At 41.3% G+C, this 20,174-nt stretch overlaps 1 protein-coding gene across 7 annotated transcripts in view; it reads right to left on the minus strand.

Annotated features, from left to right (window-relative positions):
- LOC134540822 (kazrin) overlaps positions 1-20,174 on the minus strand; it is a 352,698-nt gene that overhangs the window by 97,645 nt on the left and 234,879 nt on the right. For 5 of the 7 annotated variants that reach the window (XM_063383780.1, XM_063383785.1, XM_063383784.1 and 2 more), the window contains 4 exons: positions 13,959-14,194; positions 9,595-9,813; positions 7,280-7,407; positions 4,811-4,990 (listed from right to left, as the gene is read on the minus strand). In XM_063383780.1, the coding sequence (XP_063239850.1) occupies positions 4,811-4,990; positions 7,280-7,407; positions 9,595-9,813; positions 13,959-14,194 (763 nt within the window). The remainder of the gene's footprint in view (positions 1-4,810; positions 4,991-7,279; positions 7,408-9,594; positions 9,814-13,958; positions 14,195-20,174) is intronic. The other 2 variants (XM_063383782.1, XM_063383783.1) reach the window with 2 other exon arrangements.

Consider the following 20,174-nt stretch of genomic DNA (forward strand, 5'->3'; position numbering starts at 1 on the left):
TCGCGTGACCCGATAACGAGAGGAGGCTGGATCGCGTGGGTGGTTATCTTTATCTACTCTGCATGGGTAAATGAAATTTCAAACGTCTAGTTGTATACTGACTGTTATAAAATTATTGACTGTTGATCGCTGCAAATGCTTCATGCAGTGATTCTATATAATACGGGAGCATTAAATCTAAGAATGTTAGGTACGAAAGTGATCTTTCTTAACTTTAATTTGTAATCGCACTATTATAGCTAGTACTTGAACATTGCTTTTCGTAGCCAGTGAATCACAGTTGCGTATATGAAACAAGATTATTTATATTGTATTACTTTTTAAGTTACAAATATTAATATACAGGCTATTTACACTCTAGAGAGAGTAAAGTGTTTACATGTAGACCAACACATTTAGAGAAAAAAAGACAAAAATTGAATACTAATACTGCGATTCAGTATGAAGAGAGAAAAATTAAGTAGGTACATTAATTAACACCTAAATGGTAAGTGTGAACATTTGTAGTTACTTTCCCTGTTATTTTTAATTCATGTTTTTTTTCCCCCAAATTTGTGTATGTGAATGTGAAAACGCAATTTTAAACCACTACTTAACAGTTGACATTTTCAGGTATAGATACTTTTCATGTTACCCTATTTTATTTGATCAGTTATCGTTTGCTCTTATGAACATGCTCACGCTGTGATTACTAATTCTTCAGACTCCTGACGTCATCAATCATTTCACGAACGAATCAGACCGGGCGCGTGGCCGGTTCTCTCATCTCGTTCTCTCGTTCTCTCCGCGTTTTCGTTCTTCCGAATCTTTCAAGGTACCGGCTCTCAAAGAGCCGGTTGGTTCTCTCGTTCTCTCCGCATTTACGTTCTACCGAATCTTTCAAGGTACCGGCTCTCAAAGAGCCGGTTCTTTACATCGCGAACGAATCGCAAGATTTCGTTCTCTCAAAGATTCGTTCTTTTTGAACGAATCGTTAACGAACGACCCATCACTATTTGCTACAGCTCTACAATCATATGGCCCGGTGAATTCCATCCGTCCGTTTGACCGTCAAAACCTAGCTGAGCTTTACATTCACTGCATTCACAGTTGTGTATAACATCCGTCCGTCAACAATCATCCACACGTCCGTCAAATACTTTTTCTTTTTCATTTTAATGCTGCCAACATACCAAAAATCTCAAATAAACCCCCTCTTCAACCACCAAAAACAAACTCTGTAAACTCCTGAATATCACTAGACTGTAAAAGCATAATTTTGGTGAAAATTTAACTTGTATATATATTATATAGATGGTCATGAATGTTAAGCACTTAATAAATAAATAAGTTTTTCTTTTTGATATTTTTTAAAATATTTTCAGTTGTTGAAGATATATTCAAACAAATAAATATACGTAGGTACTTAAAAACCTTTTAAGACAGTAATGGTCGCCGGCAATAGGTATCTTGCTAACATTTTCGAGGTTATTTCATCCGTCCATTCGTCGAAAGTTAAAGCTTGGTAAGGTTTCAATGTACGCGTGACGGTAAATGCACAGCAAGCCATGTGCACGACTTCTTCTTCGAAATCAGTTCGCGTTTGAAATCCTTCCGTTAATTTCAGCCAATGAAATTTCGCGATGTATCCGACATCTGTTGGCAGTGTAAGTTACTATATTATCTACCAAATTACTCTCGTGAAATCTGACCAGCAATTTGTGGGAAAAGTTTTTCTACATATAAATAAATAAGGGTCATATAAAATTTTTAGTTAACTATTCTAACCATGACACATTTTTTCTACAATTTTTGCTAGTGACTTATACGTAATAGCATTAACTTTTTTTTAAAGCATGAATTAGGTACACCTGAGCATTGTAATATCTCGACAATTTCCTGCCACAGTATGATAGATAAATGTAAGTCGTTCTCTAGTCCTGCAAAAATGGCTTTCTACTCTACTGTCATTGGTTGTTGGGTTGTTGCGTCATGCGTCCGTAAATAAAATAATTTCATTCCCCGCCTATACGCACGACATGTTTGCTATGCACACGACCGTATTCTGCGCTATTGTGAATCGAAAACATGGCGGTCAAATCTTGTGCGCACGACCTACTGTTACTGTTACTGTTATTTTTTTGAATTGTACACCCACTTCATACTTTTGACCCATGGATAAATGAAATCATAATCTCCAAATGTTTGCAAGAAGTTTATTGTCAAAATTTATTATATTAGAAGTTTTTGAAATTTCCTTTATTTTTTAGATACCTACTTAATTAATTTTTAATAATTTTGAACATATTTAAAAGTTTGTGTTTAAAACAAAAATCGTCCGTCTTACAGAAGAGTAATTAAATACGCATACTAACTCTGAAAGTGCTTCAATAAATACCAGAATGAAAAAATATTGATTTTAATGAGCTATAAATGCATATAAGTGAATTTTAAACTGAAGGCATGTATGCAGCAATTGGCAGCATGTATAAGGGAAAATAGTATGATGGGCGAATTGTGTGTTGTATGAACGGCTGACGGACGAACGGACCTGACCAGCTATTGTAATTCCCGCTTCAGTAAGTTAATTTTACTCGCAGTCTCTGTTTGACCTTTTACCTCCAGGACATTCTTGCCGTTTTACTTGTCGGCAGTGTTGCCAGTCATAGTACACACGATTAGAATACTACATTCAGGTACTTACAGGTATAAGTCATTCTCAGTTCGTGTGCCATTCAGGTACATACAAAAAACACTGTTAAATTAAAAACAAAACAAAAACACAATAGCGTGTGTGTGTAAGATTTTAAAATGCGTCTTTGGTTGTCTGTGGACGGTGGGGAAATAATGTAATCGATTAATTCGACTATTACAGCCACATGTGAAAAATTGTATTTTCAAGTTAAAGATTGGTATACTTCAGAACCAACACTTACACAAAATATTCGATGTCATCACAGCATACCAACATTATTCAACCAACTTTATTGGAAGGATTTTAAGTGGAATTTCCACAGTGAGATGGGGCCTTAAGGACAAACAATTGAAACACAAAGACGCCATAATAAATGATTTTAGGCTGTAACAATGTTCAGTCCTATACTTTTCAAAAATTTGGCTTCCTCAATGAAGAGTATAAAATTAGTAAAATTTATGAAGTCAATAGTAACTGATTGCATCAAAAAATTTCCCTCAGAAGACATTGACGTTTTGTATTGAATTAATTTTGGGGACTGGCCACACCTGTTCTAATACTGTTAACATACAGTATGTTGTGACCATTGAAAATCACTTAATTATTGATCTCTGCTTTCATGAAGTCCAAATTTTTATTTTAAAAATAAAAAATTATAGTACCTATAAGCCTGAAAAATTGTTGAAACAAATATGGCGTGTTTATTCCTTAATTGCACTTCAACCAAAGTTTTGGATAACCCATGAATAAGATGCAGACCATCAGCTCGACGGAAAAAGCTTCATGCAAGAATCCACACAGTTATGTGTCCAACAACGAGTTACGTTAATAAGTTGTTGTAAATGATGTGTTATCAGATGCTGTTGGTGAAATCATGTTTGATAGAACACGTTCCCAGGCAATTCACACACATGCTTGTACAGGCTGACTGCAGATCACGAAAATCGTGGATGTTTTGAAAAAGTAACGAAACTGAAGGATTTGTCACGAAAATCTAAAATAAATAAATAAATAAATAAATAAATAAATAAACAGCACTAGTGCTGGAAATCACGGATATTAAATTTCCCTAAACCTTTTGCTAACTGAAAGTTTTTTTTTGGCACTTCACTTTATTTTATAGTTGGAGAGTGTCTACTTAAATCATGCGAAAAGAGTTATCATTCTAATACATTCTAAGCATTCAAAATCGGAACATTCCAGAGAGTAGCATATATCAGTTTCCTATTTAGTTTGTTTTTTCATCATGTAGCTTATACAAAAATTACCCTGATTTATAACATTTTAAGAAAAAAATATCTAAAGATGCTTTAGTTATATAGGTACTAGCTGAAGTACCCGGCGTTGCTCGGGCTAAACACATCATAAAATAAGGAACACCACTATCGAGTTTCAAGAACAGTAGGATAAACACTTGAAAACTGGGGAAATTTGATTTTAAAGTACCATTGATTGCAATGACTCAGTGTAATCAAGGCTATGCATCAGGAAAATCGGAATGCCAATCTTCAGCTTTATTTTGTGGAAAGGCAGGCAACCCCATAGGCAAGATGCGACGGAGGCGCATCAAACAATAGTGTATTACAAATTCAAGGCAACACCATCTATTGGCGAAGATCTAAACTAGCAGCCGCGGGCTTCACTAAACGGATGGGTTTCGCCGAGGAGAAGGATAGGAATGTGAGGCTGACATAGAGAATGACACAAAATCACTGGGGATGTCATTTCATAATTATATGTAGGACCATGCATATTTCGCGAAAAGATTCCGAGATTAGTTATAGGTTAAAACACGGTAGAATCGTCTGTGTTTCGTGATTGGGTGAATTTCTTTCAGGTACATGTCCATTGCTACAACACCAATCACAGTAATTCATTGCGAAAGTAAGCGCGTATTGAGTGGCTCAGTCAAACAAGGCTTCAACTTCTCTCGCAAACGACCGCCAATCACAAGGGTGAAACCTCTGGTGCTGGTATACCTTGTTGCAGTCTAATAGGCAATCAGATATATTCGCGAAAAATGCCTGCCCCCCAAACAACTAGGTAACTATATGCAAAAAAAAATCATGTCGATCCGTTGCTGCGTTTCTGCGCGGAAGAAGCGGGCGCGAGAGAGCCCGGCGGACGTGAGGGTACCTCGTACAGCTGCTCCTGCAGCTGCTGCATCTGCTGCTCCTTGACCTCGAGCTGGGCGGCCAGCGTGAGGCTGCGCTCCGCCTCGTCGCGCGCGTGCCTCAGCAGGCTCCAGCGCTCGCGCTCGCGCTCCTCGCGCTCCGTCGACAGCTGCTGCAGAGACGCCTCGTTTTCCCTCATCCGCTGGCGCACACAGACACAACCCCGCCGGTAGTCCGGGCCGCGGGCGCCACCGCCAGCGCAGCGCTACCCCCGGTTCCCCCGGTGGCACGGATGTACCTTTGAATATATACACTGTATAGAAGTCGCGAGTGGATAGGATTTACTCTACGTTTTTCAGGAGCGTATGATGAGCAGCTTGGGAACTTCACCGCTGCAGTGCGCTGCCGTTACTCCCTGTATCGTCTTAGGTTGTTATTTACACGTTAGAGCGCAGCACTGTCGCCCGCTGTCATTCCCCCGCACCGCGCCACCCATCATTCACTGCAGCTCAAGGTCGTTCAACGGGAGGGGGAAGGGGTGTTTGAAGAGTTCGACGCTTGTCCGCTAGGGACCACCACAAGTCGATGCCCTAAAGATGGTGGCGATTGCGGCGGTGAATTAACCAACTACCTCAAAACCGCATTAGAAATTTTAACCTGGGCTGGCGACTTCTATACAGTATATATATTCAAAGGATGTACCCAGGGCCGGTGCAAGGTAAATTGGCGCCCTAGGCGAAAAACCTTAATGCCCCCTCCCCCCCCCCCCCCCCCTGCCGGGCCGGACACCACCAAAAAATTTTTTTTCCGTGCCTCAAAATACATCACGTAAGCCTAAGTTTTTGTCAACAATCAAATGTAAGAAGGCTTGTGTTTTTTTTTTTAATTTTTTACATATTACAAATCATAAACAGGTCACCGTGGACTTTAAATAATTATTTATATAAATATAAAACATTCCAAACTGTTACCAAAAATCCATTTTCATCTAGTTTCAATAATCGTTAAACATATTGTATGAGCTGTTACGTGTCGTGCTGCGCCGCCCCCGGCTACTTGGCGCCCTGGGCGGTCGCCTAGTTCGCCTATACGGATGCGTCGGCCCTGGATGTACCCGCTCCCACGTGCGACCAGCAGAAGCCAGAGCGCTTGGCTGCGGTGGTAGCAATGCTTGTTTATGTCCTAAATACTATACCTTAAACATCGAGTGTTCTATTATCGCTTTGTGGTTAATTTTTATTGCATATTAGCCATTGGCGTAGCTGTGTTCATAAAGTTGGAAGGGGGGGGGGGGGGGAGGGGACAAATAATGATTTTGATGTCATGTAAACCCATTCCCCTCTTACTAAGACGGGGGGTCCGGGGGTCTTCCACCGGAAAATTTTGATTTTAAAAGTACAAAATAGCACTTTTTAGTCAGATTTTGTATCTAACCATTGGATACATCAATGTTAAAATTATTATTGTTTCCATAAGATAAAATTTGATGAGTGAAGAAATTACAAATAAAGTTGGGCAGAATAATATTATAAAATAAAAATATCACGGTCTAGAAAGTTGGGGGGGACATTCCCCTCCACCCAAAAAGTTCAGGGGGACACGTACCCCATGTCCCCCCCCCCCCCCCCCCCGGTTCCTACGCCCCTGATATTAGCTAGAGACCGGAAAAAAATTCGCTGGTTTAGTGACCTCCAGGATAGACTCCAATATCCTCTACACACTCGGGAAAATGCCAACTGTTCATTGGCTGCTGACTTGTGAGTCGTCTCCGACTGGGTGGCCTGTGATTCGACACTTCTATGAGTGAGGGTCTCTAATTGGCCCTCAGTACTCCAGATTAACAGTGAACCAATGGCAGAAGCCGCACTAAGGTATAATAATTTTGAATTTTAGCATAACACGAAATTCACCCCGCGAATTTTTTCAGGTCTCTAATACTAGTAATGCCCGGGATACGTTGCAATGCCTCAATCAATTTTTATATTAAATTTAACATTTTTGCAATGAATGTTACAAGTCTCGTCACATTTTAAGGTAGAGATATCTCTGCAAAGTTCACATTTTTTTTTCTGTTTTCTTTCATATATTTCTTTACAGGTATGAATTCAAATATAAATAAAAGTTCATCGAGCATACAGAAATCTTTATACATTTTTCTGGTACTGATGTATGTTCAATGGCCGTCCTTAGTTCTCGTGTTTAGTAAAAAAAAAAAAAAGTTACCTAATTAAATTTTACTATGTTAAAAAAATTGAATAAACTAGCTGCATATTAATATAATAAAATTTAAATAACAGTTGCAATATTATTTAACATGACAAAAGGAGTACTTTTAAATTTCATTAGTAGGTATGAAATTTTGAAAAATCTAAAATACAGCCATTCAATACCTCTAAATTCTTTATAGCTTGCGATAAGGTGTATTCAATGTGAAATATGAGTGGAATTATAATTATCTACGTCGTGTGCCATTCGGAGATGACATACTTACCTGTTCATAATTCCTGATGAAATCCCGGAGCTCCTTTTCTTTGTCTTCCAGAGTTCCGTACAGCTGCTTCATCTGGTTCAGGAGATCAAACTTTTCAGCCTTAAGTCGTTTTCTATCTGCTTTCAGGGCTGAGAAAAAAAAAGTAGGTGTTTTTATATTACTTCAAATATATTCATAAGGGTACAAGACTGTGCAATGTTTCCAAGCGACATAAAATCATTCCAGATCAAACATGATAAAGTGAACCACTAACAAGTTGGATCATACGTAACATCTTATTTTTATATTAATAAAGTTTTAACAGCCTTAATTTAGAGCTAAATTATGCTTCCTGGGCATAATGACATAATATTAATATAAATGGTAAAACATTTCAAATATAAATATCAGTAAATCAAAAATAGCTGATAGTTAGTGTAGCTCTTAATTGTTAGGGACTGGAAAAATTCGCGGTTTCAAAGACCTCTATGATAGACTCCACAATCCTATATGTACTCGGAAAATTACACCTGCTCATTGGCTATTCACTCGTGAGACCTGTTAATTGGAATGCTCGTGATTCGATAATTCTTTCGTTAAGGGTTTTTCATTGGCTCAAGAGTCTTTCAGGTAAACTGCGGTCCAATATGGAAGCAGCAAAAAGGTTAAACGCATTTGGATTCTAGCCTATCGCGAAATGAAACAGCGAATTTTTCCTGTCTCTATAAATTGGGTAGGTACTGCAAGTATAGAATACCCAAGCTGAGTGCTAACTACAGAAGCTCATAGTTGAGCACCGACTACAGGGGTCCTATGTTGGGTTATAGATATGCCGTAACCTTGATTTGAAGGCCAGCTAAATAAAAACATTTGAAAATTAACTGATATATTGTTAAATTGGTGTGCCAATATACAGTCCTATGCTAGATTCCAACTAGAGCAGCTACAAAAACTACACTGAGTGTTAAGTAGAGAATCCTCATGTTGGGCATCAACTATAGAAGTAGCTTCATGTTGGTAACAATTAATGCATTACAAATGCTTGTCACCAACTACAACATTTGGCATTGTTGAGCAACAAATACTGCAGCCCCACACTGAGAGCCAATTACAAAAGTCCCATTTTGGGTACTAATTACAGAAGTCCCATATTAAGAACAAACTAAAGGAACTCCATGTTAGTTATCAACTACAGGAACCTCACATTGGATATTAACTAAAAGAGCCCCAAAATTAGTACCAACAACAAGAGCTACATTTTGGGCACCAATTAGGTACAAGAACCTCGCATTAGGCTCCAATTACAAGAGGCACACATAGGGTGCCAACTAAAGGACCCGCACCAAGGACATATCCAGAGGACAAAGGGGGAGGGGTGGGGGTGAGCGCCCCCTTCCAAGGCAAAATAAATCACTGTAAAAAAAGTTTTTTAGTAAATAAGCAAGGATCTGAAAGTAAGAATATGTAACAAATGCTCACAAAATATTGTTAAAAAATATTTTTACACATAAATAAATTCTTCCTTTTATTATTGCTTAGCTATTGATTAGCTAAATACAGGAGCCCCATGTTGGTGCTAATTACAGGTGTCCCATGTTGGACACAAATTACAAGAGCCCCACATTTAGCACCAAATACAGGATACCCATGCTGAGTTCCGACTATAAGCACCCTACATTGAGTAAGAGATGTCCAAGTTGAGTCCAAATTACAAGAGTCCTATGTTAGGTGCCAGTTACAGGAGCCCCACATTGAGAACCAACAACAGGAGCCCCATTTTGGATTTCAATAATTGAAATGTTGATATCCAACTTCGTGCTCCAGTAGTTGGTGCCAAGTATGGAACTTTTAGTTGGTTTCCAATGCTAGGCTCTGATAATTGTAGTACAAATTGGATCTCTTGTAGTTGGTAATAAATATGGGGATCCTGGAGTTGCTTCTCAACGTGGGGCTCCTGTAGTTGACAGCCAATGTGGGACTCTTTAAATCTGCACCCAACTTGAGCATCCTGAAGCAACACTGTACAACTACAGTATCCCAATGTTAGGTATAAACCATAGGAGCCCCGCATTGGGTACCACCTTCAAAATGTCCAATATGGTGCAAGTTACAAGAGTCCCACATCGGGCTCCAACTGCAGTAGCCCCACGTTGGGCACCAACTGTGGGAGTGCCACATTTGGTGCCAACTATAGTAGCCCCATGTTGGGCACCAACTGTGGCAGCCCCACACTGGGCGCCAACTGCGGCACTGTGGCAGCCCCACGTTGGGCGCCAACTACGGCAGCCCCGCGTTGGGCGCCAACTGCGGCAGCCCCACACCAGACGCCCACGTACCCGCCAGCGCCTCCCTGGCGTGCTGAAGCTCCATCTCGAGGGCGCGTATCTGCTCCCCCGCGTCGCCCTCGCGCAGGGCAGCACCCGACCCCACCAGCTTGCGCAGCTCGGCCACCTCCGCCTGCAGCCGCTCGTTCTCCATCCGCAGGCGTATCGCCGTCGCTGGGTTGTTGTTCTCCAGCACCGCTTTGCTCTTGCCGCGCGCGCCGCCCATCACGCCTGCCAACAATACGGTGCATCCTCCAGTGACACGGGAGCGGAGACATAATTCATGAAACAGAGGTCTACAACAGCACGTATGACCCGGACCTGAACCCAGAGAGGCAAAATAGGCTTGAATAAAGCTTCAATCAAGCTTGCCATGGTAGGCGTGTAGCTTGAATCACGCTTGATTCAAGGTATCTATTTGCTAGAGACACCTGTATTTCGCGATTTCATTTCATGTCAAGGTATTTCACGAAACACTGTAGCTTTTTCTAAGTCATGGCAAATTGTGAGGGTGCAGCAGTACGGTGACCACATTCTCATTGGCCCCGTCAAGAGCGGGACGACACCTCTCACCGACATCAGCCAATAACCCGCAGGAGAAAAGCTGCAGTATTTTGTGAAATACCTTGACAATAAATGTATCCGCGAAATACAGGTGTCCCTACTATTTGCCCATGACTAGGTTGCATCAAGCCTGCCTCGACAAGCTTGCAGAAATTGGTTCATTGTTAAAAGAAGGCTTGAATCAAGCTTGTACCAAGCTTCACGTTTCAAGCTCGCACTGCAAGCCTAATTCAAGTCATATGACAAGTTTGTCGTAAACTTTACATGCTACGTGGAGTACTGATTACCTCGGAAATGCTCAGATTTTCCGTTTTCATTACTCCATGTTACCAATAGAAGCGAGTATTTTACTGAAGAGGTAGCCATGTTTGTATCTGTGGTGGTCCTACATAATTCCTAGTATTAAAAAAAAACCTAGAGATATAACAAATAAATCCATTCCAGTCCGCAAATAACGTTTTTTTTGAACATGTATTACTTAATTTTTTTTAACACAACTCTAATCAGTGTAAATTTGTTAAAATTTATATTCTTCAGAATCAGGTAGAATAATAGTTTCAGTAACTCATTAAAGGCGTTTTTTGAAAAGTTATTATTTATTTACTTATTTTTATTATCCAAAATTAATGAGCCATCCTTTACCAGGGAGTTACATATTTCACACAATCCAAAACACTTAGGTCAACCACCCTCCCCAAAATTCGGAATTGTGTGTACTACTGTAACTTCAGAACAAATACCCAATCCAAACAGACTAATACCTCCATGTAAATATGTGTTTTTTTATATTTACAATATTATTAAAAACATAAAAAAATTATGGAAACATGTACCCATCCAGAGGTAAATGCAGTGATGTATCATCACACCTTTCAGAATGAACAATGTTCCTGTCTACTCCCACACATTTCACCGCAGGGATGACTACGATTCATAAACTCTTTCATAACACTCGAATACTTGCCTTCATGTCACTTGGGGAAACCTTTTTGAAGTAAGACTTCTTTGGACGCGATGAGAGTAAAATTTCAAGGCCGAATTTTCACGCAACGTTTTCTGACGCGAAAAGGGCAAAGAATATGTACTTGCCTAAAGTGATATAAAGAGAGCACTACGCTATATACATTTATGTGCTCGTTTCCGTTCTCCTCTTTGGGAGATGATTCGTCCCCGACACACAAAAAAAAAAAAAGAAACGGTAGAAATAGAGGAACGAAACGCTGAGACAGAGAGTGTGCGAATGCGCTTGTTTCAGAAAATAGATATAGGTATCCTATACATTCAGCTGTGAGTGCCTTGAATTTGATATTTGCTACCGGCGTGCTCGCGTTCCTCCTTGTTCAACCAGCAGCGTAGAGAGCGCTGTTGAGACAGTCCCTGCATTTCCCGGATAGATAGCGTTAACTGTATGAAATGAATTTAATTTTCGTTCAGTGATACGGGAATTGTTTTAAGAAACAGTAACACGCGCAGTTTTTTTCTTTATGGCGTGAGTAGTTTAACAGTGAGTAATATTTATTGATTATTGATAATTCCTGAGAAGGAATTTTGAAGTGAGTAATAATTTTGTTATTTCATGTTTATTTATAAAAATTGTTATCTGTCTTTGTTTCTCCCTCTTGTTATTTTACTCCTTACGTAATGCTTACGAGTCGAGGTAAAGTAAAAGTAAACTGTATAAGGGATTGCTCCCCCTTTTGGTTTGTTAACCCAGCCCTCTTGGCATAAGCGCTACCGGCCTGGGACCCCACACGGGCGTGGATACGGAATACGCCGTATACGCGAAACAGGAGAGGTGTTAGAGATCCGGCTATGTCCAGAGGCTGAGGATACCCATCCCAGCATAGTCGCCACCACCTTCAACCCCTCGCTCCGCTCAGCTGACCAGACAATTGTACTTTAATAGAAACGAATTTCAATGATTAAATGCATGAATTGTAACGAAATAAATCAAAGGAAAGAACTGAAATGTGTGGAAATGTCATTTACTTGAACATATTAATGTGAAATAACCGAAATAATCTCAAACGATACAAATGGAATTGAAATAAATCCACGTTATACCGAAATGAGTCGGAAACCTAATATAACAAATAAAATCACTTAATACAATACAAATTGAATTATTTGTACCTAAATGTATCTTAATAAATAAAATGAAGTAAAATTACATGAAAAAAGCATCAAAAGAACCCATTTATAACGAAATAAATGTACTTTAGTAGAAACGAATTTCAATGATTAAGGGCGGTATTCCAAGACGTTTCAGTAAGGTAGCGAATATGCACTGCCGTACCCTAACTCTCGGGTCATATTCCAAAACGTGCCCTAGCTGAACCCCTGTAAGGTATCAGATCGGCAGCCGTTTTAATAAACGAGGACTTGTGCGAGGCTATAAACAGTTGTACTTCGTGGAATCCATCGTAATTTGAGCTTATTTTTTAAAACTATGGAATTATAATGTGAAATAAAATATTTAATCTTGGTTGTACAAGAATAAACGATGAATTGTTGGGCCGTATTTGTGTTTGCTGTTTTTGAAGATATTAGGGGGGGAAATTGTAATCGTAAAAGTTCCGTTAAAGTTCATTAAAAAGGAAAAAAATATATATACAGTTAAGGATGAAATCGGCAACAGAATGGACACCAAAAATCAGTGCCCTAAAAATAAGGGACTGGCCGTGTCCTATCGTGCACTTGGAAGATGGTTAGGGTGCAGGTATTGCATATTCAACACCTAAACCCTTATTTTTGTGTCTTGGAATACGGCCCTAAATGCATGAATTGTAACGAAATAAATCCTGAGCTGTTAGTGGCGCCCACCCCGTTCTCCCACCATCTCACTGGGACCCGTGGTCCGGCGGAGAGGTCCTATCCGAGCCTCTGCCAGCTGTCCGGGCTGGTACATGGCGTGTGATGACGTCACGTTTTTTTTCCTAACCTAAGTTAAAACTAAGTGTGTAAGGGAGGGGTCTAGGTAGGGAAGACTCTAAGTGCGTCTCAGGGCAAGCCCTATACGCTTTAAACATGCGGGTTTTTAACCATGCAGAAAAGGTCACGTGCATCATGTGCTAGGAGGGGATTGGCCAGCCATGGCAGACGTTTTAGCCATGACTAACTCCCCTCACTCTTAATTCTAGACTAAAACTAGATAAGTTGGGCCCAGGTGAAACCTCCATAGACAGAGGGGGGAAAATCCCTGGGCACACACATGCGGGATGCAAAGGTCATGCATTATTACAAGCAAGTGGATTACAGGAATAGAAGGATGGTCCTGGAAGAAGAGTGGGGCGTGGTGGAAGTTCTACTATGCAATGGTTGGTGGGGCACTTGGACTTTTAGTCCGCATTGGTTTGGTCAGGTCTGGTCTTTTTTGGGGGGCGGCTTACGCCGTTTCCCACCGTGCTGCCAGTTACTGACGTCCACTCACCGTCAGGGGCGTGCCTACGGGGGAGGGGGGACGAGCGGGACCACCCCCCCCCCAGGGCTAAAAATATTTTAATATTAAATTCATAAAATTAAAAAATAAATAAATATTTAGTATGATATTAAAATAAAATTCAATGACACAAGCATAAATGTTTAAAAAACTTAGTTCACTTTCCATTTTAGATAGCCTAAATCAGCAATATTGAACACGTATTTTTTCAAAAAATTTCCCGGGGGAGGAACCCCCGGGACCCCCCGGCCTAGCTGGGGGGGGAGGGGGTGTATTTCATACCCCCCCAGGCCCCCCGGAAAGGCCCTAGCCTTCTGGCCTGACCCCCCCCCCCCCCCACCCAGAGCACAATCCTGGGCACGCCACTGCTCACCGTCCAGCGACGCGCAGCCCGCCGCAGCCGCCGCTAGGGGCGAAGGCGGCAGGAAGTCCTTGTTGTCGCAGTCGCGCGACGACGCCTGTTCGCTCCCGCCGCCGGACGCCACCATGTCCCCGGCGTCCTCTTCTTCCTCGTCGTCCTCCTCGTCGTCCAAGATGGCGCTCTCTCGCACCGGAGCCGTCACCACGTCGAACTGGAGGCCCGCCGCAACTCCGCCGCCGCTCCTCGCGCTGCGACAAGGGGTCAGATTCAAAGATTCACATCTCAAAATTACATCATAACTCCCCCAGGTAGATAATCCCGTTAGGGCTTGATCCCGGTTAGGAGAAAGATGGATCTTTTACATGCCAGACACTGTTTCCAGAGTCTGACATGGGTTCCTAGAACCGAGAAATAGATACGCCATTTCCGATCGCGGCATGTTACTGGGGAGTGCCCAGCTGGGTCGAGAGGTTGAGGAGACCAACTGCGAGGGGGTCAACGCGACAAGGTCTCAATCCCGGGGGACAGCAACAGCAACAGCAACAGGAACAACAGGTCGAGCGCGCCGTGCTTTCGTGTGCGTGGCAGACAGGTCGGTGCGCGCACCAGGGAAACGAACACATTTTGTTTATGTTTAGGTTAGGGCCCATGCATCAGTTATAAGTAGGGACCGGAAAAATTCGCGGGATCAATGACCTCTAGGATGAACTCTATAGTTCTACGTACACTCGGTCAAATGTCACCCTCTCATCGGCTGCTTTCTTGTGAAGGTGTCCCAATGTAGCGGCCTGTGATTCGACACACAACTTCGGTTGAGTGTTTCTCACTGGCCCAGAGTCATCCGGGTGAGTTGTGAGCCAATAGCAGAGGCGGCACTGAGGTATAACTATATGAATTTTAGGCTGTCGTGAAATGAATCCGCGAATTTTTCCGGTCTGTAGTTATAGGTTAAAACACTGTAGCATCGTCTGTGTTTCGTGATTGGGTGAATTCCTTTCAGGCGCATGTCGATTGTTAAAACACCAATCACGGTCATTCAGTGCGGAAGCAAACGCGTCCTGAGTGGCCCGGTCAAATAGGGCAACCACTTCTCTCGCAGACGGCCGCCAATCACAAGGGAGAAACCACTGTTGCGGGTGTACCTTGTTGCAGTCTAATAGGCGTTAAAATTTATTCGCGAAAAATGCCTGCCCCTAGTTTTTAGGTCTTTTCCACAATCACAACGTCCTAAACTGTCTCCGACGCGAACTGATCGCTGATTGGCCCACGTTGACCCTCTGACGTCACGCATGGTGTGCGCGACGGTCCAAACACACTAGTCAACTTGAACTTTTTTTTGTCCCGATTTTAAACACTAGAGGAAGCCCGATTAAGAACAGATTTTTTTTTTTTTGGATGTGTGACATCTCAGCCCTCAGTATACGGCATTTTGGTGGCAGTAATTTCGCGAATGCAACGGAAATGTGTAACAACCACGGTGCTGCCATCTGTGGCGGATCGCGTGAACCAAAGTTCATGAAGACAATTGGAAACGTTATTGTATTAACTATTTGATAATATTTTTTTTTAACAAGATGGGCAGTATTATAATAACATTCTTTGACGAAAATGAGGTCCAAAGCAGCGGTTTAGTATTTTTGTTTTTTCAAATATTTTTCGCTTTCATCGAGGTCATTTCATTATAAATTTTAAATATTCGGTCTGCAAATGGAATGAGGTCAACGTCGACGTAGCAGCTCCGGGAGCGTATTTTAGTGGCGGGTGTGGAAAATACGTGTGATTCTAGTACAGAAATGTGGTTAAAAAAAATTACGTATATTTATTAAGCTCGTAATTATTTTAAAGAATTCTGTGTTAAATTTCATATGAGAACAATGTTAATTTTTCGTTACTGAGGAAAGATGTTACGCATCACTAGCGAGTACTAAAATAATATTTTTTTTATCGTAGGGTATGAAAAGTTGTGAATTAAATAATCGGGAGGGGCTCGAAAAAATTATTTGCCGCCGGGATCTTATTTTCTCTCGACGGCCCTGGTATGAGCCAGATGACGGCGGCAGATGTCAGATCCACGAAAGAAAAGTTCAAGCCATGAATTTAAGACTCGTTCTGCCTCGTCATGTTGATTGTTTTTTTTTTTTTGTTTTAATTGAATCTTCTTTGGGCGCGATAAGAGTAAAATTTCAAGGCCGAAATTTAATGCAACATTTTCGCGAAACATTGTTGTGAAACGTTTCTGACGCGAAAAGGACAGAGAACAGGCACTTGGCCAGAGAGATATGAAGAGAGCACAGGCACTTGGCCAAAGAGATATGAAGAGAGCACAGGCACTTGGCCAAAGAGATATGAAGAAAACACAGGCACTTGGCTAAAGAGATATGAAGAGAGCACAGGCACTTGGCCAAAGAGATATGAAGAGAGCACAGACACTTGGCCAAAGAGATATGAAGAAAGCACAGGCACTTGGCCAAAGAGATATGAAGAGAGCACAGGCACTTGGCCAAAGAGATATGAAGAGAGCACAGGCACTTGGCCAAAGAGATATGAAGAGAACACAGGCACTTGGCCAAATAGATATGAAGAGAGCACAGTCACTTGGCCAAAGAGATATGAAGAGAACACAGGCACTTGGCCAAATAGATATGAAGAGAGCACAGTCACTTGGCCAAAGAGATATGAAGAGAACACAGGCACTTGGCCAAATAGATATGAAGAGAGCACAGTAACTTGGCCAAAGAGATATGAAGAGAACACAGGCACTTGGCCAAATAGATATGAAGAGAGCACAGTCACTTGGCCAAAGAGATATGAAGAGAACACAGGCACTTGGCCAAATAGATATGAAGAGAGCACAGTCACTTGGCCAAAGAGATATGAAGAGAGCACAGGCACTTTGCCAAAGAGATATGAAGAGAGCACAGGCACTTGGCCAAAGAGATATGAAGAGAACACAGGCACTTGGCCAAATAGATATGAAGAGAGCACAGTCACTTGGCCAAAGAGATATGAAGAGAGCACAGTCACTTGGCCAAAGAGATATGAAGAGAACACAGGCACTTGGCCAAAGAGATATGAAGAGAACACAGGCACTTGGCCAAATAGATATGAAGAGAGCACAGTCACTTGGCCAAAGAGATATGAAGAGAGCACAGTCACTTGGCCAAAGAGATATGAAGAGAACACAGGCACTTGGCCAAAGCGATATGAAGAGAGCACAGGCACTTGGCCAAAGAGATATGAAGAGAACACAGGCACTTGGCCAAATAGATATGAAGAGAGCACAGCCACTTGGCCAAAGAGATATGAAGAGAGCACAGTCACTTGGCCAAAGAGATATGAAGAGAACACAGGCACTTGGCCAAAGCGATATGAAGAGAGCACAGTCACTTGGCCAAAGAGATATGAAGAGAGCACAGGCACTTTGCCAAAGAGATATGAAGAGAGCACAGGCACTTGGCCAAAGAGATATGAAGAGAACACAGGCACTTGGCCAAATAGATATGAAGAGAGCACAGTCACTTGGCCAAAGAGATATGAAGAGAGCACAGTCACTTGGCCAAAGAGATATGAAGAGAACACAGGCACTTGGCCAAAGCGATATGAAGAGAGCACAGACACTTGGCCAAAGAGATGAAGAGAACACAGGCACTTGGCCAAATAGATATGAAGAGAGCACAGCCACTTGGCCAAAGAGATATGAAGAGAGCACAGTCACTTGGCCAAAGAGATATGAAGAGAACACAGGCACTTGGCCAAAGCGATATGAAGAGAGCACAGGCACTTGGCCAAAGAGATATGAAGAGAGCACAGTCACTTGGCCAAAGAGATATGAAGAGAACACAGGCACTTGGCCAAATAGATATGAAGAGAGCACAGCCACTTGGCCAAAGAGATATGAAGAGAGCACAGTCACTTGGCCAAAGAGATATGAAGAGAGCACAGTCACTTGGCCAAAGAGATATGAAGAGAACACAGGCACTTGGCCAAATAGATATGAAGAGAGCACAGTCACTTGGACAAAGCGATATGAAGAGAGCACAGTCACTTGGCCAAAGCGATATGAAGAGAGCACAGGCACTTGGCCAAAGCGATATGAAGAGAGCACAGGCACTTGGCCAAAGAGATATGAAGAGAGCACAGTCACTTGGCCAAAGAGATATGAAGAGAGCACAGTCACTTGGCCAAAGAGATATGAAGAGAGCACAGTCACTTGGCCAAAGAGATATGAAGAGAACACAGGCACTTGGCCAAATAGATATGAAGAGAGCACAGTCACTTGGCCAAAGAGATATGAAGAGAACACAGGCACTTGGCCAAAGCGATATGAAGAGAGCACAGGCACTTGGCCAAAGAGATATGAAGAGAGCACAGTCACTTGGCCAAAGAGATATGAAGAGAACACAGGCACTTGGCCAAATAGATATGAAGAGAGCACAGCCACTTGGCCAAAGAGATATGAAGAGAGCACAGTCACTTGGCCAAAGAGATATGAAGAGAGCACAGTCACTTGGCCAAAGAGATATGAAGAGAACACAGGCACTTGGCCAAATAGATATGAAGAGAGCACAGTCACTTGGCCAAAGAGATATGAAGAGAACACAGGCACTTGGCCAAATAGATATGAAGAGAGCACAGCCACTTGGCCAAAGAGATATGAAAAGAGCACAGTCACTTGGCCAAAGAGATATGAAGAGAACACAGGCACTTGGCCAAAGAGATATGAAGAGAGCACAGCCACTTGGCCAAAGAGATATGAAGAGAGCACAGTCACTTGGCCAAAGAGATATGAAGAGAGCACAGTCACTTGGCCAAATAGATATGAAGAGAGCACAGCCACTTGGCCAAAGAGATATGAAGAGAGCACAGGCACTTGGCCAAAGAGATATGAAGAGAACACAGGCACTTGGCCAAAGAGATATGAAGAGAACACAGGCACTTGGCCAAAGAGATATGAAGAGAGCACAGGCACTTGGCCAAAGAGATATGAAGAGAACACAGGCACTTGGCCAAATAGATATGAAGAGAGCACAGCCACTTGGCCAAAGAGATATGAAGAGAGCACAGTCACTTGGCCAAAGAGATATGAAGAGAGCACAGTCACTTGGCCAAAGAGATATGAAGAGAACACAGGCACTTGTTTAAAAAAAATAGATATAAGTATCATATACAGTCGGCTGTGAGTGCCTTGCATTTCATATTTAGTACCAGCGCGCTCGCGTTCCTCCTTGTTCAACCAGCAGCGTAGAGAGCGCTGTTGAGATAGTCACTGCATTTCCCGCATAGATAGCGCTACCTGATATGAATTTCATATTTCGTTAAGAGATTTTGTGTGTTACAAATTGCAGAAATGTTTGAAGAAACAGTAACACGCACAGTTTGAATTGCCAAAGAATTTTTACTTGTCCCGTGTACTGAGTTACACGCGCTCTTTTTTTTTGTCATACCTTTTTAAGGCATATTTATAATATTTCAACGCGGTACCACCCTTGCATTAGTTATTCTACCATAAGTATTTCAAACAAATATTCACTTAGTGTGATATCATGGGTGTATGGAAGTGCTCAAGTCTTCTTGTGCGACATTTTACGCCCACGATATTACCTTTAAAATCAATGAATATGTGTTGAAATGGCAGAACAAAAAAAAATGCAAGGTAGGTATCAAGCTACAATTTTAGAAATAGCCCTTGGATAAAAAGAATGACCAAAAAAGGGTTCGTGTACTTATGTAGGCTATGCGCGTTAGAAGTTCAACTTACTTGGCATACTAAAAACTAACTTTAATGTTGCATGCAAATAATTACTAGCAATAAAATAACCAAAGGACTGGAGTGATATAAATAAGGTTGGTAAAGTGTAAATTTAACCAAAATATTTTTTTCAATAAATACTGGCTATTTAATAATAATAATTTCACGTGTATAAATTTAATTATTAAATTTAGTTAAATAATAGATCAAAATTATAATTAATAATGAAAATGAGTATATATGCTGTGCATCTATTCTAATTAATTAATTTTAATTATATATTAAATAGCAGTGTTAAAAGGTTTATAGTCAAATAAATTATACATATGCAAACGTAGCCTCACTTATATAAATACACTTGAAAAAGTTTATAAGCACCATTTATATCACTAATATTCTCAACAAATAAATGTTTTAATTATATAAACCAAAATTTAATATCAATCACTAAAGTAAAATATTTAAAAGCACACGCATAT

This window comes from Bacillus rossius, chromosome 17 (assembly GCF_032445375.1).
Source record: "Bacillus rossius redtenbacheri isolate Brsri chromosome 17, Brsri_v3, whole genome shotgun sequence".
Lineage (NCBI taxonomy): Eukaryota > Metazoa > Arthropoda > Insecta > Phasmatodea > Bacillidae > Bacillus > Bacillus rossius.